Below are 21018 nucleotides of genomic sequence, written 5' to 3' on the forward strand. Positions count from 1 at the left end.
TTGCTGTCATGCCTGTTGCCACAGCCAACCATTAAGTCGGCCTCTAACACAGTGACTTAATGCGCGCCAGATTAGGAACTCATGCTGGACTCACATCTGCTTTAAGAATGGGAGTGTGTCATGGTCGTTTGTGACACCATGTTAATCTTTCCCTCATTCACAGCCACAACAAGGAAAACAAAGCTGAGACCTTAAACAACTATACATATCAACATTAATTACTCCATAAATGATGAAACAGATATACTGTATTTGTGAATGTCATTTCAGATATTTGAAGACTTAGAGCAGGGGTCTGCAACCTTTACTCTCCAAAGAGCCATTTTGCCTAATCTCACCTGGATTAAAGTCCTTCCGCAGCCGAAAAAAGATTTATTTTTAGGTTAACAAATTGTTATTATCATAATTTTATTTGAAATTAATATCAATAATCATCAATACCCTCTGTAAGAATTAACAATTCGTTATTTTATTTTTTTTTGAAAGCGATAGGGAGCCGTTACAAAAGAGTCAAAGAGCCACATGAGGCTCCAGAGCCACAGGTTGCAGATCCCTGATTTAGAGGATAGTTTTCTTTCGAGATTTATCTCTCTTTAGTAGGGCTGCACGATTATGGCCAAAATGATAATCACTATTATTTGGATCAATAATATAATCGCGTTTAATAATCACAATTATTCATCATGTTAGGAAAAACATCTGTATTTTTATTAAACTTCTTTTTAACAAACAATACATGAATAGTTTAGAGTGCAAAAGAAAAGCTTTAAACAAGAATATGGATAAATGCTATAAAATGTACCCAAAACTGTTAAATTTACTATGGGCTAACTATGAATACACTGTTACAGAGTGAAACTCATTGAAAAACAATTACAGCGTATAAAGAAAAGTTAAGACCATTAGGCTTAAGCTACAGGTTTTGAGCAAGAAAGAGCATCATGTTTAACGTTTTCTGTCTTGAATGTCCGCTGGATTAATAAATTAATACTAACTAATTAGGTACCTATGTCAATCAACTTATGGGGCGTGTTGACACATGCAACACGATCACCCTCCCCATCTCAAAGAACCCTTAAACTCTCCAGTTTTCTCGACTGCCCCTCACTTCCACGTTAGGTTAATGAAGTATTATCACATCAACTTGCTGAGAGTCACAGAGGGTGTGTGTGTGTTTGCCCTAAGTGGATAGACTGACATCTGGATGATGGATCCATGTTTTATTTCTACCTGACTTCATCCCAGCCAACAGCTGAAGCAGGGAGGTGGGTCTTATGGTTAACAGGCCAGACTGACCCCAGAGCATGTTAGCATGTTGCTTTTTTTTTTAATAAAAAACCATGAAAAAGCAGTGGTCACTACTAATTACTCGCTCTCATCAGTAGAGTTTACAGAGTGACAGTAACGAGCAGGTAAATTTAATCGTGGAGGCCAAAATTCTGATCATGATTAAAATTTGATTAACTAGTATGTATTTTAATGAGCAAGCTTAACATATCACAGTTTTGTCTTTACATAATGCTGTCATAATGTTGTTGTCGGCTGTCGTAGTTGTTTTTACCGTCTGTATTGATCTCTGTGGCATTTTATTGTTTTTAATGTGTTATTGTCTGTGCAGCAGTATCCCACAAAATAAATTCCTCCCACTTACACAATTAAATAAAGAACTTTAAACTTTGAAATGCTCAAACTAACATCACAGTATTACCAATTTGGTGCATCATCTGTAGTGTCATTTTCTGCACAACTTTGGACTAGAGCTCAACCGATATTAGACTTAGTGCCGATGCTGATACTGATATTGGGGGTATTAAAAGGCAGATATCTGATGTATCTATCAAAATAAGAACATTGATAGATACAGGGGATATACTGTACATGCAGACATATATACAGAAACACTGCTAGATTAAAATAAGGAGCTTCAATTCATACCTGTAGCTGTGTTTCCATTACAGTTTTTCGCAAAATAAAAGCGATATTTCTAAAATTTGAACTTTGAACGTCTGTTCATTGAAGGTTGTTTTGGGCAGGAGCCTCGTAACACTCGTGAAATTTCATGGACGCTAAAATCTTCCTTATAACACTCCACATTACTTTGTTGTTTTCTGTCTAATGTGGCAGTAAGCATTTTAAAGTAAAATGCTAAAAAATGTCTCCTATTCTGTCCACACGTCTTACGACATGTATGTTTTCTTGGAGAAAAGTGGTCATGTGACCAGATAACGTTACGCCCTGTGACATGCAATTGCAGAAAAAGTGTTTCCATTGTGCTTTTGCGAAAATCCAAAGTTGTGCAAACTTTGTGTGTATTTGTGGAATAGAGTGTAACATTTAACATAACTCATAGACTTCTCCCAGTGTTTTCATTTCAAAAGTGGCAGCTCACAATGCAGAAAGTGTGAATGTCCACACAACTGTCTAAAACTTTCAAACTTCAGAGTGGATGAAATGAAAATATGTTTGAAAGAAAAAAAATAATGAAGAGGTTTTTAAAAGTATCCAGAGCAAATATGTTTCACTATCGTCAAAAAGGTGCCGAGGTAACAGCCGTACAGTATGAGAGAAATTACTTGAGATATGTTTATAAAAAGAATTCCGAAATGCCTTTACAGCTTTGTAACGTGAAGAGTGTGATGTGCTTTGTGGTTGGGTGAATGATGTCAGAGTGAATATCACACACAGATGACTCAGCTCTGTGTATTGAGCCAAATAAGAGCTTTTGTGCCTCTGTGTGTGTGCATATATGTGTGTGTATCTGTGTGTGTGTGTGTGTGTGTTTGAGGGGATGATGAATTCCGAAAGCTTTGGCGGAAAGTTGGAACCAATTATTGGGAAGGGCCGACGTGAAAGGCAGTGGTCAGTGTAGATGTACAGAGGATGTGATGATAATGTGGATAACGCTGTGATCTGACCCGAGCTGAGAATTGGCAGCTCCACTCAGATGTTCCAAAAATAACTGAGTAAATGGTATGATGGACGATGCTTGCTTGTGCTGCAGAAGGGAAAAGGAATGGGATTTTTCTCATTAAAGATGACAGGGCTGTGTGTGGCAGCAGCCGTAGATCAAAAGACTCAGAAGGTGAAAGAGACACCTCTTTAAACCTGTTTGTTAGGCGCTAATAAATAACTTTATTCAACTACATCGGGAATGCCAACACAAGGGGAAAATATATTCAAGGCTTCTTTACAAATCATTGCATGCAATTGTCTTAACCGGATAATTTAAAGGTGTGATGAAATAGTCTTATAGTATTCTACATAAGAAAGGGATTGACCATACGTTTGATTTCTTTCTTTATTCATTTGATTTGTAAATTACTTAATACTTAAAAACAGTCTAAAATAAAATGAAATAAATAAACTGCAAGAAATAACAACAAAACAATATCTTGCATCTTCAAATTGTTGCGCATCTCATTTTACATGAACGAAAAGGAGTAGGAAGAAGTGTAAAATCATCTAGTCCTACCTCTTTCATTTTTTTCTACATATCCTAACGTAATAATAGTTTTTTACATTAACCTTACCTCCTTTACAAATAATGCACCATACCATATCCAGCAATTTTTTACACCAAATAACAAGCGAGTACCTTGTGATAATTAATTATCCACATTCCTCTGAATAATTATTTACCGTCTCAGTTTACTATTTCTGGTAGCTAAACATCCTGACTTGATTTCCAAACTGAAGGCAAAGCTGTCAAAAAGTTTTACCCGCAGCGAATGAATTCATTCCCCAAAAGCATAAACGCATTATCATGAAAAATATGTGCAGGATATAGTGTATCAGCAAGCTTGAACCTCTACAGATGACCAAATGATTTGCTGTGTAAATAGACTTTTTGCAAAGTAAGGGACTGTTGTTTTTGCCCCCTGTGACGATAGTATTCTAAATGGTGCTGCTTGAGTTGTTAACTTCGTGGATAAATACTAGGTTTTATTCTAAATGGGCCAATGCCCATTAGTGTTCTTACAGCTGATACCCCTGTGAGCCTGAAAAAACTTACTAGAAAGAACAACAACCTAATTTTTCCTTGCAGCTGTTTCCTTCAGGTTTCATCGAATTATGTTTTACATTTTTTATTGCAGAAGATTGTTTTTTTAATGTTTTGTTTCAACCATAAAATACTTCTAAACAAGTCACACCAAGGAGGTAATTTTTTCACGGTTAGCAGGATTACGTCAAAAGTGCTCAACATGATTTTGACCAGACTTTAACCAAAGATGGGCCTTGTGCCATGGACGACTCCATTTCATTTTGGAGGGGATCTGAATCAATATACCCCTATACTAATTAGGGATGTAACGATTCACTCAACTCCCGATACGATTCAATTCACGATACTGGGTTCACGATACGATTCTCACGATTTATTTTACAAAATGGGACTGTAGAAAACTCCTCCATGAACCGCCACCTTAACGTGGTGGAGGGGTTTGAGTACCCGAATGATCCTGGGAGCTATGTTGTCGGGGGCTCCGGGGGTGGATGAGATCCGCCCGGAGTTCCTCAAGGCCCTGGATGTTGTGGGGCTGTCATGGCTGACACGACTCTGCAACATCGCGTGGACATCGGGGGCAGTGCCTCTGGATTGGCAGACCGGGGTGGTGTGTTCCAATTATAGAGGGATCACACTCCTCAGCCTCCCCGGTAAGGTCTATTCAGGGGTACTGGAGAGGAGGGTCCGCCGGATAGTTGAACCTCGGATTCAGGAGGAGCAATGTGGTTTTCGTCCTGGCCGTGGAACTGTGGACCAGCTCTACACCCTCAGCAGGGTCCTTGAGGGGTCATGGGAATTTGCCCAACCAGTCCACATGTGTTTTGTGGACCTGGAAAAGGCATTTGACCGTGTCCCTCGGGGATTCCTGTAGGGGGTCCTCCGGGAGTATGGGGTATCGAACCTCCTGATAGGAGCTGTTCGTTCCCTGTATGACCGGAGTCAGAGTCTGGGCCGCATTGCCGGCAGTAAGTCGAAATCGTTTCCGGTGAGGGTTGGACTCCGCCAGGGCTGCCCTTTGTCACCGATTCTGTTCATAACTTTTATGGACAGAATTTCTAGGCGCAGTCAGGGCGTTGAGGGGGTCCGGTTCGGGGGCCTCAGTATTGCATCACTGCTTTTTGCAGATGATATGGTCCTGTTGGCTCCAACATTCCGTGACCTTCAACTCTCACTGGATCGGTTCGCAGCCGAGTGTGAAGCGGCCGGAATGAGAATCAGCACCTCCAAATCCGAGTCCATGGTTCTCGACCGGAAAAAGGTGGAGTGCCTTCTCCGAGTTGGAGATGAGGTTCTGCCCCAGGTGGAGGAGTTCAAGTACCTCGGGGTCTTGTTCACGAGTGAGGGAAGGATGGAGCGAGAGATCGACAGGCGGATTGGTGCGGCGTCTGCAGTGATGCTGAGTCTGCACCGGTCCGTCATTGTAAAAAGGGAGCTGAGCCAAAAAGCAAAGCTCTCGATTTACAGGTCGGTCTACGTTCCAACCCTCACCTATGGTCATGAGCATTGGGTCATGACCGAAAGAACAAGATCGCGGGTACAAGCGGCCGAAATGAGTTTCCTCCGTAGGGTGGCTGGGCTCTCCCTTAGAGATAGGGTGAGAAGCTCAGTCATTCGGGAGGGGCTCAAAGTAGAGTCACTGCTCCTCCGCATCGAGAAGAGCCAGATGAGGTGGCTCAGGCACCTAATTAGGATGCCCCCTGAACGCCTCCCTAGTGAGGCGTTCAGGGCACGTCCCTCCGGAAGGAGGCCCCGGGGAAGACCCAGGACACGCTGGAGAGACTATGTCTCTCGGCTGGCCTGGGAACGTCTCGGGGTCCCCCCGGAAGAGCTGGTGAAAGTGGCCGGGGAGAGGGAAGTCTAGGCCTCCCTACTGAGGATGGAGCGAGAGATCGACAGGCGGATTGGTGCGGCGTCTGCAGTGATGCTGAGTCTGCACCGGTCCGTCATTGTAAAAAGGGAGCTGAGCCAAAAAGCAAAGCTCTCGATTTACAGGTCGGTCTACGTTCCAACCCTCACCTATGGTCATGAGCATTGGGTCATGAACGAAAGAACAAGATCGCGGGTACAAGCGGCCGAAATGAGTTTCCTCCGTAGGGTGGCTGGGCTCTCCCTTAGAGATAGGGTGAGAAGCTCAGTCATTCGGGAGGGGCTCAAAGTAGAGTCACTGCTCCTCCGCATCGAGAAGAGCCAGATGAGGTGGCTCAGGCACCTAATTAGGTGCCCGGAAAGGGCTAAGCGGGCTAAGCGGGCTAAGCGGAAGAAGATGGATGGATGGATGGATGGACGGATGGACTGTAAAAAAATGATGACTGAAAAATATTCCTTTATTTTTTTTGGGGAAAAAAACTATAAAAAACTATACTGTTTCCCTTTTATTTTTCATTTTCAAAAGAATCTCTTGATAAACTATTCAAAACAATGCCATTTAACTAAAAATAAATCTTGAATGAAATAAATAAAGAAATAATACAATGAAGAAAAAGCCTATTTATTTAAATTCTGGTTCTATAGTAAACAATGCAAAACTGCACAATAGTTCCTTGTAAAAGTGCAACTGAAAATGTATTTTGTGCCTTAACAATTGGAAAAAAAACAGTCATTACACTGTATTTAGATCAGATATTTGTTTGGACCAGCAGAGGGCGCTGGTAACCCAGTGGTCGGTTGGCATGCAGATATCTTGCAGTGAAGAAGAGATGCTATGCTTGCAGACAGAGCTAATAGAAAAACGTGACTTTTACAGATATTCACATAATATTACAGATATTCTTTGATGCTAAAGGTGTAAGGAATCATTTATGAACATGTTTAAGAGTAGAATGCTGCCAAAAAGAAAGTATTAGCAGATTCCGCCCGCCGCCAACACTTCCGGATGGCCCTCTGCTGGTTAAAAAAAGTACTGCGATTCAATTTTCACAGTATGAATCGATTTTTAACTGCCTTACGATTAATCGCTACATCCCTAATACTAATACTATATCACAAACCTTTTGATGAGTAACACAAGGAAGAGGGAAACACGAATAACAGGCTATTCTTATGTAACTGGGGAGGCTCAGAACTTCCCGGGGCGTCTCATCGAGAAAAAAACATTCCTTTACCAAACCTTATCAGTTAAGACATTCTAAAAAATACCCATCTCTCAGCATTTTTCATACCTCCGTTTGTAAATTAACGGTCTTGCTGGAATTTGACTTTTATGTTGGATTGGTTCCTCAATTACACAATCGAGTTTCATCTGCATCAGATCAAGATTGTGCACTTTGTCGCGATTTTTTGAAAAATGTTGGTGTCCATGCATTTAGATCTACTTTATCGTTATTAATGGAGATTAAAAAAAATCTTCCAAGCCATTAAAATGTGTCTGATCATGGTACAGTGATAACTGCCAATATTTGGCAAAGAGGATATTCGGCTCTTGGTGGAGGTTTGCGCTCAAGTGCTCTTGCTCTGTATTCTGTGATGGTTGTTTATTATCCCAAAGATAATGCCACACCTTAATGGTATAGTCCGCAATCTTGTTCAGTAACACTTTTTCTTACACTGAGTGTAATTACGTGTTCAGATAAAGAAACAAAAGAATCAGACTTCTGTAGCAGCTGGAATTCAGTAAAACCTCTGACCAATCCCTTCGTTTGGGTTCTAGGCAAGGCAAGGCAGATTTATTTAAATAAAGCATTTCATACACGAGGCAACTCAATGTGCTTTACATGATCAAAAAGTGCAACAGACAACAGCTTAAAATCAATAAGAACATTAAAGTAGGCAACAAAACATTTAAAATCATCAATAAAACATTTAAAATCAACAAACATCAACAACAACATGACCAAAAATCTCCCTCTCAGTCATTCTAATGGAAAGAACCAATTGGATGCCTTCATGTGTTGTCTTGGTTGCTTTCCAACATTGCGGACTGCATCTTTAAAACTTCCACTTCAGGTTATTTTGGGACTCTTAATTTTAAGAGCTGCAAAAGCATCTTGAAATTTTAGTGCAGACCAAGAGGTGAACTCTGATTTTTGCTGATTTGCATGAGAACCCCATAGTGGTTCTCTTACAGTCCCATAGAGCTATGTAACCAGATCAGCAAATCAATCATTCTTGTACTGAACAAATCTGAGCTTTCTGTGGTAAAAAAAAAAACTGCTGAAAAGGGAGTACTCCCACTCCCAATGATACTTAGAAAATCAGAAGTTAACGTGTATGCAGGAATGTTATTTTTGCTCTACTGAGGCCGTGTTGTTGCAATAATACATCCACAATAATAGTATAGCTGTTATTAGTAATGTGTTGTGGTGTCCAAGTGGGTTTGGTCTGCATTCAAAAGCAAGGTGTGAAAGCAAAGTTTTTAACAATCATTGCCAAACTGAATTATATAATACTGGCGTGAAAGCAACAATACTTACACTTACACTTTACTGTAGATGCACAGTCTTTAAGGGGTGATCACAGCTGTGTTTTTGTCTCACAGTGCCACCACAGATCTCCACCAAGCCTCTAGACCAGATCGCCACCCAGGGGCGGAGCATCAGGTTCCAGTGCGGCACAACAGGCAACCCTCCACCTGCCATCTTCTGGCAGAAAGAAGGCAGCCAGGTAAGATGTTGTAAAGTGCAGAGAATAACTCTTTGTTTTTATATGTTTAATAGTGGAGATAATTTGTAAACATTTCTTGTATTGTATTTATCTAAAATCACTTTAACAACTAACGAGGACCTTCACGCCTTCTTTGTTTTAAAGGCGAGAATGACTCACCACTGCTCTCTGCTTTTTCTGACACTTTTTTTGGCTTGCCTACACACTTTAAAACACGTTCTATTAAATACACAAGAGGCGAACAAGAATTTGGAGACCACTGTTGCAACAGTGAACAGTGTTGCAACAGTGCAAGGTTTCTCCCTTTTTAGCGTACGGTAATGCTGATGGGGATTTGGAGTTGGGATGAAACAAAAAGTAGGAATGAGGGAGGAAGTACACCTTGCAGGTGTGCCAGATACCTCTTCAGGAAAAACCCTCAAACAAGCTGTAACTATCTTTCACATACAGAGCCAACCAAGAATACTTAGAAAGTAACTAAACCCCCAAACCACTTTTTTCTGCTGAATACAAATGTATGTGAGTATGAATTAGTGCTGTTGATTGATCCTGGTCCAACTCTCAATATTTTAGTCAAAATATTTAAATTTGATATATTTTATAGTATAGACTGGGCGTGTCTTAACTGCTCCAGGAGCCCCGCCCATAATCAAGGCATTTTTTGAATTTTCTTCTAGTGGCAGGTCATGAGAAAGCAGTGGTTTAGTTACTTTTTAACCCCAGCTGGGACTGACTTGTCGGAGTAGCTTTTGAAGTTGGATTTCAACAAGAAAGTTACGCAGCTGATATTTGCGAATAAAGCATCCGTCTATGGGACAGTCACAGCATGGCATGGCTGTTGATGTTGGATTTTTTGCTGTATTTGAAGGATTATCTGAAGCCTCATAACCTCGGTCCCTACACTGAAGTCTAAGCCTCTTAGAGGAATGAAATGGATTTGTGAATTCATGTGTCCCTTCCCCCTTGTTCACATCCGTCTCACTTACAGAAAAACAGAATGAAATATCTGTTAGTGGGAAAGATTCAACCAATTCTACTTAATTTTAAAATGTTCTCTCTTTAAAACTGGTTTTAGTTTACTTTGATGATGGTCTCACAGAATCTAAATCCACTTTATTATTTTTACAGGTTGCAGGTATGAAGAAAAAACATAATTAATTGCTATACATATATTAAAGGTATAGAGGATGATTTTAGAAAAGAAATGCCCTCTGCACATGCGCAACACTAGTTTCGCTCTCTTGCACATGCCTATGTCTGCGAGAGAGGCAACCTTGCATTGTTTGAGCCACTGATTAATTTGTCGCATTGATGAGAGTAAGAACTTTAACATCATGAGCCTGACTAAGGTTAAACTCAGTGCCATACGGTAGTAGTCTAAACTGTGGAGACATTGGTACAGTTGTTTGTTATAATTGTGGTGCTTTTCTTTCTTTTTTAATACTGGACTAAGAGTCTGCAATAAAAGATTGATAATGATGATGATGATGATGATGAGTGTATTTTCGTGCGTTTAGATGTTGCTGTTCCCTGGCCAGCCGTCATCACAGTCAGGCCGTTACTCAGTTTCCATGAGTGGAGAGCTGACAATCACAGACGTCCACTCTGAGGACTCAGGCTTTTATATCTGCCAGGCCATTAGTGTGGCAGGAAGTGTGTTGACAAAAGCGTTGCTGGAGGTGGAGGGAGGTAAGGCTTCAATCTAGACAGAGAGCTTTATTCTTTATTCTGCATCGTCAGCTAATGAGCAGAAAACATATTAATTACTTAGTAGGTGCACAACAATAAGGCCCCATAAAGACAGACCCCATGCTGGATGAGCAATGACTTTTAGTCTTAATGTTCTTTCTCAGGCTGCCTGTAAGCACCAGAGTCTGACTGTTTTTATCCTTTATACAGCAATATGGTTTCTGCTCACTAAGCATTTTCAAATATTTCACTTTACACTTCACATTTATTTTTGTAACCAAATAATCAGACCTGGCCAAGGCATAATTATATTTACTGTAAGCCATTTGTCCAGTTTACAGATGTGGACAAAAAGGCCTGCAGTGGACTGTGGACCTGTGTGGGACAGATTAGTTTTACCCAGCTGATGTTGTGTTGTAATCCTGCTCTTTTGTTCAGATGTGAAACAATGTTTTACAAAACAATATTTGACACCACTTTGCTTCAGTGAATAGCTAATTGGAACTGTGGCTACATAATACTCATTCTCCAAATGGTAGGTCCCTCTGGTCGTATCCCTCCTATTATTCGCCAAGGCCCGGCCAATCAGACCGTCTCTCGGGGTGCGACAGCTCATCTACATTGTCGTGTGATTGGTGGGAGCTCGGTGGAGATATCCTGGGCAAAGAATGGAGAAAGACTTCAGGGGAGGAATACACGACTGACCTTGATGGAGAATGGCACTCTGCAGATCGCAGATGTGAAGGTGGGTGGTTTGGAGGGGCATGTATTGGATGTTTCAAAATCATTTGAAATTGGAATTACACCTCTACCAAACATCTGTGGTTGTTTGTTTGTTAGTATGATTACGTCAAAAGTACGTAATGGAATTTGACAAGATATTCTCCAAAGATAGTTCTTACGTCATGGAAGATTCCATTTTTTCCAAATTTTGGAGGGGATCCAGATCAATATACTGATTCTGGATCAGTTTACAACAAAGAAAAATCCCTGTATCTCATCATTGGTGAAATTTCAAAAATTTTGAACATATTTTTTGAACAATCTTTATGAAAATTGACTCAGTTATGTTGGGTTGATTTTTACATTTCCCAACAGAGCTTCATCCATATTCGGATATAGATCTGGATTAAACAATCATGGGGATTTAAAAAAAAAAAATATTAATAGGTGTGCCCATATATTTGGAGCTACTATATTGTTATTATTGTGGATAGAAATATATTCCAACTGTGAATGTTCATCATGGTACCATGATCAGGATCACTGATCAATATCTGGCGAGGAAGGTTGCCGGAGGTTTGCTTTATTTTGCTTTATTATTGTATGTAAGGTGCCCTTGAGTTTTATTAAAGTTTAAACCAAAGTTCTTCTTCTTCCTCTTCCTCTTCTTATTCTTCTTATTTTAAATGCACAACATTATTTCTATTTACTATTCTAGTCCATTTCAAAAACTTGCACTTTTACTTGTAAAAATCATTTGAGACTTTCATTTCAAAAAGCATTCTCTCTGAACTCATGCATATCTCTCCATCGCAATTACGTGCTCATGCGGTGTGTAATTGTAATGTTAATGAAGGTACTTGTTTGTAAATGCTAATGCATTCTGCTTTGATGGAGGAGCAGTCAGAATTCCATTTGAGCTTCAACCCCACCTGGAGGTTGTGGAGAGCAAACGGGACGCTGCAAAAAAAAAAAAAAAACCAGCAATATTTCCTGTAACTGACAGCCGATACACAATTAATCATCTTCCCAGTCTTAATTGAATCTCTTGGCTAGACTGCCCTCATTCACATTCTCCCTCATGCCATTTCTCTGCAGTAGTGCTCAACAAACTTGAAGCATTAAAAATATTGTCTAGTGCTCCGGGAGGCAGGGGAAGTCTGCCATGCCGATGTGCTCAATGGAACAGAAGAGATGCATTAGTGTGACATTAAGGGTTTGATAAAGGGGAGAGAGGGAAAAAAAGAGGAGAAATGGAGATGACGAGAGAAGAACTAAAAATATATTTACCCCGCTGATGCCTCCACCCGCCATCAATATTTTAGCAGTGGTTGGAGTCATTGGAAGATGTACACCTGCCCGCCTGCTGTGCTGCTTGTCAGCCAGAGGTCATCACTGCAGTGGATGATCTCATATGATGGTCTGATAATAGTTCTAGCAGGCTGGCTCTAAGCCCGGGCAGTGTTGAAGCGAACACCTTCAGTGAGGTGTGCATTCATAAGACATTCATACAAGTACACAGGAATATCCAGGAGTCTATTTGCATCAAGTACACAGTATGATAATAAAGTGTTATTCACAGTGGATCTATATAAGGCTGTGCGATGTGAGAGTTTCATGTTGGTGCTTGAATCTTAAAAATGAAAAATCAGCAGCATCAAACCATAATATAGACATGGTGGAAATGTCTGAGGTGTTTGCACACACACGACTGAATTTGTTAAGCCAAAGTGCATCAATGTAGCTGAGTTGTGCAAATGGTGCAGGTGGCTGCTTTACGTTATTATTTAACTCTGTTCACTGATTGAGCAATTACGCAACAGAGCATGTCAATGAGAGCTTAGCAACACATCAATAATGCACCAAACTGTGTGCGGAATAATTTCCAGGAGAAATAACAAAGTGAACAAATCATGACTTTCTGGAGTAGTCAGTTATATGTTCAAAGACATTTACAAGAAAACTGAAATATTATCATAATTTAGATATATGTAGTAGGGCTGGGCGATATGGACTAAAACTCAATATTTTTTCTCAAAATGGCAATATACAATATAAATCTCAATATTTTTATTTAAAATTAAGTCAAACAGGAAAAACAATTATGGGTTAAATTTGCTGATGCAAAATGCCACACAGGCACATTTATTAACAAACAGCTGCACAATATGTGCCACTTTTGGCTTTTTTTCCCTTTGAGGGACAGGATGTGTGAGTGAGTTCTGTAGTGTGGCTTGTTTAGTGGAAGTAAGGATGCACTCATAAATCCATCCAACTGCTTTTCATGCTGTTCTGAGCACTAGCGAATACAGCAACTAATGAGCTATGGAAAATACATATATAGATAAAGGCGATATTGTATTTTTAATATCACCAATATAGATAAATGGTAAATGGACTTGATTTATATAGCGCTTTATCACCACACTGAAGCAGTCTCAAAGCGCTTTTACATATCAGCTCATTCACCCAATCACTCTCACATTCACACACCAGTGGGACAGACTGCCATGCAAGGCGCTAGTCGACCACTGGGAGCCACTTAGGGTTCAGTGTCTTGCCCAAGGGCACTTCGACACATAGTCAGGTACTGGGATCGAACCTCCAACCTCTCGATCAGAAGACAACCCTCTACCACCTGAGCCACGGTCGAAATATTGCCCAGTACTAATATGTAACTTAATGTGTGTTTAATGTGGTTTGCATTCTGTCAACATGAAGATTTCTAGCATCTTTTCTTCAAATGTTCTGTTATGCTGCTGTGGATTATTTTGTTGAACATTGAAATATTTAAATAGTATTCACACTGGCTAGATGAGCGGTTTGTGTACAAGCTTTTTTTTATTTTTATTATCACATTGTAAGGTGACACAATGTCCGTGCGTGTGAAGCTTTCTTTTCCGTTTTGATGTGGAGAGCATGTTGTTCCCTCAGCTTCTCAGTTTTTCTGTTCTCGTCCTTTTTCATATCAGGATTCTGACTCAGGAATGTACACGTGTGAGGTCTCCAGCATCACAGGGGAGTCGAGGTGGAGTGGGATGCTGACTGTGAGAGGTAATAAACCAAAACAATCTCTTTTTTATTCATGTATAAGAAATGAAACACACTGCCTTTGATTTCTGTGACTGCACCCCTTCTCTTCAGCCGTAGCTATAATCTTATCATGTTATTGTTTGCACTTCAGAAGATGGAGCTTCTGCAGTGACTAGAGTCTCAGAGTTCATCCAGCTCCCTGGGCCTCCTCAGAAACCTGTAGTGACAGAAGTGACCAAGAACACAGTCACTCTCACCTGGCAGTCCAATCCACACGAAGGCGGGGCTGCCGTCACCTCCTATATCATTGAGGCATTCAGGCAAGTCCCAGTTATAAGTTATAAGTTATTAAGTCAAACATGCAAAAATACACATAGTGCATTTAGACAGCATTGAAATGTTGGTGATTTGTTTTCATCAATATTTTATTAGCTGCATGAGTGAAAAACTGTTGTTTAAAAATGCCTCTTTTTTGTTTTATTTTTTTGCACTGACTCCAATTGTTTGCATTAGAGTGAAATTCAATTCAATTTGAGATGAAATTCTCATATTTTCCAAATATCATCTACAAGGACTGGAGAATTCTGTTGTGTTTTTGTTTTAATGAGCAATAAATATGTATTTAGCGAGAATGTTTAAGCATATGTTTACATCACAGTTTAGGCTCATTTTGTTTTGATAAATCAAAAATATGTGTGCATTGTTTTTGTAGGACGGTGTGAAAATGAGCTGGAGCGAGATAGGTTTATTAACTATTACAGTGTTTTAAAAAAAGTGATAACTTCTTAATTTGCAACAGGTTTAAATGTACAAATGTTTGTTTAGCTTTAGGAAAGCTTATAAATGTGGATAAACTGGTGCCTTTTGCACACTTGATGCACGTTTACATCGTTAGTGCTTATATTTTTGGGTTTCACTTTCTTTTATTAATAAAAGAGTGAATTTTGACGTTATTAGGAGAAAATGCTGTATCTAATACTGCCCCACATGGAATAAATAAAAGTCCTTTTAACAATTTAAAAATGTCTGAATGGGGGAAAAATGTTCAGGAATCAGGTTTTTGACAAAAAGCGGTCAATTTGGAGCTTTGGGAGTCAATATTAGGGATTAAAAGTGTTCTCTTTTATTATTATTTTTCTTCAAGTCTGAAAGAAATGATTTAATACATTTTAGTTCCAGTTCAGCCGTTCAGAATATTGTGGTTGGGCCGTTCAGAAACTCAGCAGAAGAAGAAGAAGAAAGAAAAAGACAATCTTTTAACACATTTGAATGCTAAATAAAACATTAGATACACCAAAAAATATTGTACCACATTGGTAAAAAAATAACTTATTTTCAGTATCTGAAATAACACGGTTTAGTGCTCGCACACAATCAGAGAAAATATAGATTTGTTGGAGAATCAATAATTTGCTTTAGGCAGAATTATTGCAGCATTGCAAAGTCAAATGGGCTGCTATAGAACAGTTGGAACTCACAGATAATGGTAGAAATGCCATAGATTTTGAATTTAATGAATAACTTAAAAGAAGCCCTATAGCAGAACAAAATCTTTCTAGTCAGTGAACTGTTGTTGGATAATGGTTGAGAAAAAGTTAGTGCAGATTTTGAACCTTTATTTTAACATATCATTATAGCTGCTGGGGATGATAACTAACTATTTTTTAAACTTTGCCAGTATTTCATCCAAAATGGATGATGGAGTAAAGAGAAAAAGATGGAGTAAAGAGAAAAAGTGTTAGTTATCGTCTCCAGCAGCTTTAAATCTGTTCACAGACACGTGGTGCTGGAATTTAACCCACTGGTTCATCACAGATTCTTCCTTATAATTACTATTAGTGAACTTTGTGTACCCAAATAATAATCCCTATGCAGTGCATTCTCAGGGAGAACATGAAGATATTTGAATGATTGTGTAATCACTGAGACTGCACCCCTGAACAATCTGCCGAGGCAATCATACTTGATTAAATTAAAGCTCTTTCCAATAATTATTTAATAACAGTCACACGTTTTTCACACATTCATCTGCATCACCAGTTATAAAATTCACTGCCTATTTTTTCCAACTCATAAAACATCAACTTTGAGGACGTGTTTTCGCGCTGCTCATTGTATTTCATCTATTAACATGTGCTTTGATGAAGAGGTAATTAGTGAGGTTTGCGTCAAAGTTCAAAGGTCAACACTACAAGAAATGCAATCATTATGAGACAGCAATACATGTTTTGTTATGATTGTGTAATCACTGAGACTGCACCCCTGAACAAATACAAATACAATACAAATAAATTTATTTTATTGCTTAATTGTGACCATCACCAGCCCTCCCTAAGGAAGGGTAAGAAATCTTTTATTATAGGGATTATATAAAAAGGGAGAGCAGTGTTACACCTAGGTGGAGGGGGAGGGTAAAGGGAGCAGGGAGGAGATAGTAGGAAATAGAAAGGGTGGGGAATAATAGATTATTAATGCTATGGCTGATGGATGTAAATAGTTTTACTAACTACTGAGTGCTTAAAGTGTAGAGGTTCGATTTAAACTCTAATTGAGAAAATTGGATCTTTATTACCATTGTTTGATGACAATGAAACAGCTTTAAGGATATCTGTAACATAAAATGTGTTTAAGGTATCACCAGTAAACAAAATATGTGCTGCCTTAAAATACAGTATAATCCATGGGGAGCGTCCATTGGCTGGATGTGATGTCACTTTGTTGATTCCTGTGCAGTGTTTACATTAGATTCTACCTGATTTCTTTTACTTTTCCTCCTTATTTAGGTTTCTGTAGTGCTTTTATCCACATTTTATTTAATATTGTTGTATTTATTTCTACGGACAACACAAGGATGTGTGTTGGAGTTTTTTGTGATGTGTCTGAAGCTGTTATTGTGAGTTCTTGTTGTGCGTCGGAGCAGCCACAGCCGGCAATCAACAGCACTGTTAACATACGAGACATGACAGAGATCAAGGACAGAGAGAGAGGGAGTGGGCTTACTGGAGGATTAGAGTTAGAGGAGAAAAATACACTTGAGAAGTAGTCATCATGGTGCCACCAGCATCAATAAATGCAACAGCCCGGTATTACTAATTAATTAAGCTGAATTATGTGACCACCATGTCTCATTGACTAGCAGGTATTTCTCCTCTCGGTGGCTCTAAAAGGACTTTTAAACAAAATAATCCAACTATATCTCTTGTATTAAATATAATCTTTTGATAGAGCTTACAATTTACTACATGTACCCTTTTAACCCTTGTGATGCTTTTTTTTAAAGAATGGGCACTGTTTGAGCACAGGCACCAAAACTGGTTGTAAAAATGTCGTATATAATTTTTTCCCCCCAGTTTTTTCACATCATATCTTTTCAACAACTTCTGACTTAACCATAGATATAAAGTTTTAATTGTATTTCTGTATTTTCAAATGACCTTTTTATGCCCATTATGTCATAAAAACACATTTTTTTTGCAAAGTGGAACATTTGTTATGAAGTTATTACAGCTTTGAGCTGGTCAATAATAGATAGGAACATTGATTTTGAGGCATTATTACTTTTAGAGCTAATAACATTTATTGAAAAAAAACCTACACTCATTCATAAAAGTGTCATATATAAATATGTTTTCCCACTTTTTTCACATCAGGTCTTTTCAAGAACTTCAGACCTAACCTTAATTTTTTTCATTATATTTTTCTATACTTCATTTATTTTTTGACATAAAAACAATTTTTTTTTTTTTAATGAGAAAAACACAAATTATGCTTTTTATTTACCTTCAAAATACAAAATGCACCTTATTTTTGGGAGTGGCTTAGATTGATTAGATATTTATGGGAAAACCACTGTCATATGTCAGGATAACAGTATATCCTAAATACAGTATGTGGTTATAATGGGAGTCAATGGGACCAAATCGTGTCGGTACATTTTACATCTCCTGTTTTATACATCTTACAATAAAAGTGATCATGGAATTATGAACATGATATTAAAGGAAAACTCCTGGCCAAGGTTCGTACAGTTTGTCTTTAAACTGAATGAGGCTTTGAGAATTTAAAAAGCTGAATAAGCAGAAAGTACATGTTTGGTCCCTAAAGGTTCCCTGAGGGGAAAACAGGAGCAAAACAGCAAAAAATAGACTCCAATAACTGAAGTTGGCCTTAATTGTACACATTTCTGAACAATTGGACTCACATCTTAACTTCCAATCTCAATAAAAGCCTTCATCCAACTATTACCCAATAATGAAGTCTCTTCAGAGTTTAGAAATGACTCATGTCTGCCAGGGGGCATGACAGTTCTGCTCAGCGTGCTAGGGCGAGAAACCATGACACTGGCTGTATCCTAATCCTTAGGAGAGTCGTAAGCATGGCTATAAAAGCAAACCAGAGGCCTCAGTCAGACAGACAGTGGAGGAAGAAGTGGAAACAATTACTGCTCAGCTTGGCAGCTCTGTCCTGCCCGAAGGCAATGAAAGCCGGAGATGCTGGCGGAGCCGAAGAGTTCACTCGTTACAGTGGAGGGATAAATGATACAGAACAAATGTGTGTCCGTAAACAACCATGTGTGTACATTTCTGTCAGTGCAGAAAAAGAACTGATTGTGCCATTAAGCATGAATTAACATCTCGAAGAAAGAGAAAAAACTTGCTTCAAGCATAATGTTGGTAATAAAAGAGATTCCATTTTAATCAAAGAAATATTAAAAGCAGCACACACAAAAAAAACATTTTCAGATGCACTTTTTAAACTCTTTAAATGGCATCACTGCATTTGTATGGTGCAATTGTACTGAGAGCTAAAAAAAAAAACAATAATTGTATAGCTGTGACCTGCTTGGTGTAATTACCTCTCCATTTTCCTCTTTTCAGCGTTGAGGGAAATGTTAAACTGCACTCATGCTGTTTGATAGTGCCTTACCTGCACTGCATCAACCCACTTCACTCACACAACCATAATTCTATTTGTGATTTAGAATGTGGTGCTAGAAAATGCATTGTTGCTGCTTTTTTGTTATACAGAGCCATTACTCAGAAATAGTTGGTCTTTATTTTTATCTGTCATCCCTGAAAATATCAGAGAATTGGTTATTCTACTGTGTGAACAAACATTTTTCATTACTCAGTGGTCAGTTACTCAGTGCAAGTCAGTACATTTTGTTCTTATAACGCTATGTGTTCTGATTCATCTTCTATTTGTGTAACACACAAGAAAAGCACTTTATTAGTGCTTTTAAATGATTTAATCTAATCATATTGATTCATGCTTTTATGGTTCATTTAACCACTTTATACGTTTTCTAATGCACACAGTTTGACTGTTTACATTTGGAAATGGACGCATCCATAGAAAGCAACTAATTTGAACCCTATTAGCTGAGAGGCAGCTTTACTGTTCTTTTAGTGCGTGTGCGTGTGTCAGGAATTCTTTTAGCAACGCGTGTTTAGTAAGGCTTGGATACGTTCTGCAAAGTGACATCAATGACAACGCCTGAAGCGTTGCATTTGTGTAATCAGCGTCATGTGTGCCCTGTCAAAGTCTTCAAATCCTCTCTGTTCTGTTCAGAACTTTACTTATCACACACATGATTGGTTTACACAAATAGGACATTTAATTGAAGCAGCGTTCATTTTTTTGACAAAAAATGTTCAACTACGTTTTTTTAAGAAAAGGACAATAACCAGACCAGTGATTCACAAACTTTTTGTCCCGTGTACCCCCTTTGCATTTTTGTCAAATGATGTGCACCCCCTCTTCATATCATAAGTACACTCTCCATAATTTCATACATTTTTCATTTTTCATCCGTGCTCTCCTAAACCCCTAAATGTGTTTAATCTACAAATCCAAAACAAGTGTAATTTAAAGTGGAATTTATATATATTTTTTAAAAATACCATGTAACTTTTATATGATTAATAGTAAGTAAATACAGTCTCCTTTGTAAAATGTAGCTATTTATTGTCTCCTATTGTCAGGGATGTGATAAAATGGCCGCTACAGCATAGAAAAATCCTGATTCAATAATTTACAATAATTTATAGTATTTTATTTAGCAATATTAATATTCATTTGTGGTGAATTTGTCCAAAAAATAGCCTAAAAGGGAACTAGGAACATTTCCCAATTATTATTAGTACCCCCTACAATGTGCTCCTTTACCCGTAGGGGTACACCTACCCCTGTTTGGGAACCACTGAACTTGTTAACAAAAACTGTATCAAAACATATTTTTCATTTTTGTGAACACATACGATGAATTCTAATCAGAGCTCATGTGATCATGTGGTCTTACGCATTGATGACATCATACCGTGTATTTACAAACATTCACGCTCTCATTTTGCTCTTTTTGCACTTTCTGCACATAATTAAACTGTACAGTTGACATTTTATATATGTATAGTTATATTTATATTGTTTTTAAGATGTATCTTGTGTAATATATATTGTTTGTAGATCTGGAGCTGCAACAAAAATAATTTTACCCTGGGATTATTAAAATATTTCTGATTCTGATGCTATCCCATACAAGGTTAATAAATGGTAATTGAATCTATAAGAAAGTGTAAAAACTCTAATTCTGTATATTTTAGTCGACTGTATCTGTAACAGATTTAGTCGACTAAAATCTAAATTTTATTTAGTTGACTAAAACTGTAATTGAAATAGTCCTGATGACTAATTTTTGACTAAAACTAAGTTGCTTTTCAGTCAAAAGTAAAAGTCAAAAATGAACACTGAATTGAAGTTCATTTGAGACCAACATCCATCTAATAAAGTAGGATATAATGTACAAACTATAAAATACAATTCATTAATTTTCTGTCATCAGTATATGTGATTTTAATGATGTAATTCTAATAAACATATTTTTGGTTTAGTAAGTTTCCATTAATTAAAACTTCACCTTATAAAACGTTTGCACATTTGTTGTGAGATGTCACCCACTGTCATTCTTT

At 38.3% G+C, this 21018-nt stretch overlaps 1 protein-coding gene across 2 annotated transcripts in view; it reads left to right on the top strand.

Annotated features, from left to right (window-relative positions):
• Positions 1–21018, top strand: part of LOC114474663 (roundabout homolog 2) — a 100581-nt gene that overhangs the window by 51759 nt on the left and 27804 nt on the right. For both annotated transcript variants that reach the window (XM_028465094.1, XM_028465095.1), the window contains exons 7-11: positions 8481–8605; positions 10123–10294; positions 10834–11039; positions 13990–14071; positions 14202–14370. In XM_028465094.1, the coding sequence (XP_028320895.1) occupies positions 8481–8605; positions 10123–10294; positions 10834–11039; positions 13990–14071; positions 14202–14370 (754 nt within the window). The remainder of the gene's footprint in view (positions 1–8480; positions 8606–10122; positions 10295–10833; positions 11040–13989; positions 14072–14201; positions 14371–21018) is intronic.

This window comes from Gouania willdenowi, chromosome 13 (assembly GCF_900634775.1).
Source record: "Gouania willdenowi chromosome 13, fGouWil2.1, whole genome shotgun sequence".
Classification (NCBI taxonomy): Eukaryota; Metazoa; Chordata; class Actinopteri; order Blenniiformes; family Gobiesocidae; genus Gouania; species Gouania willdenowi.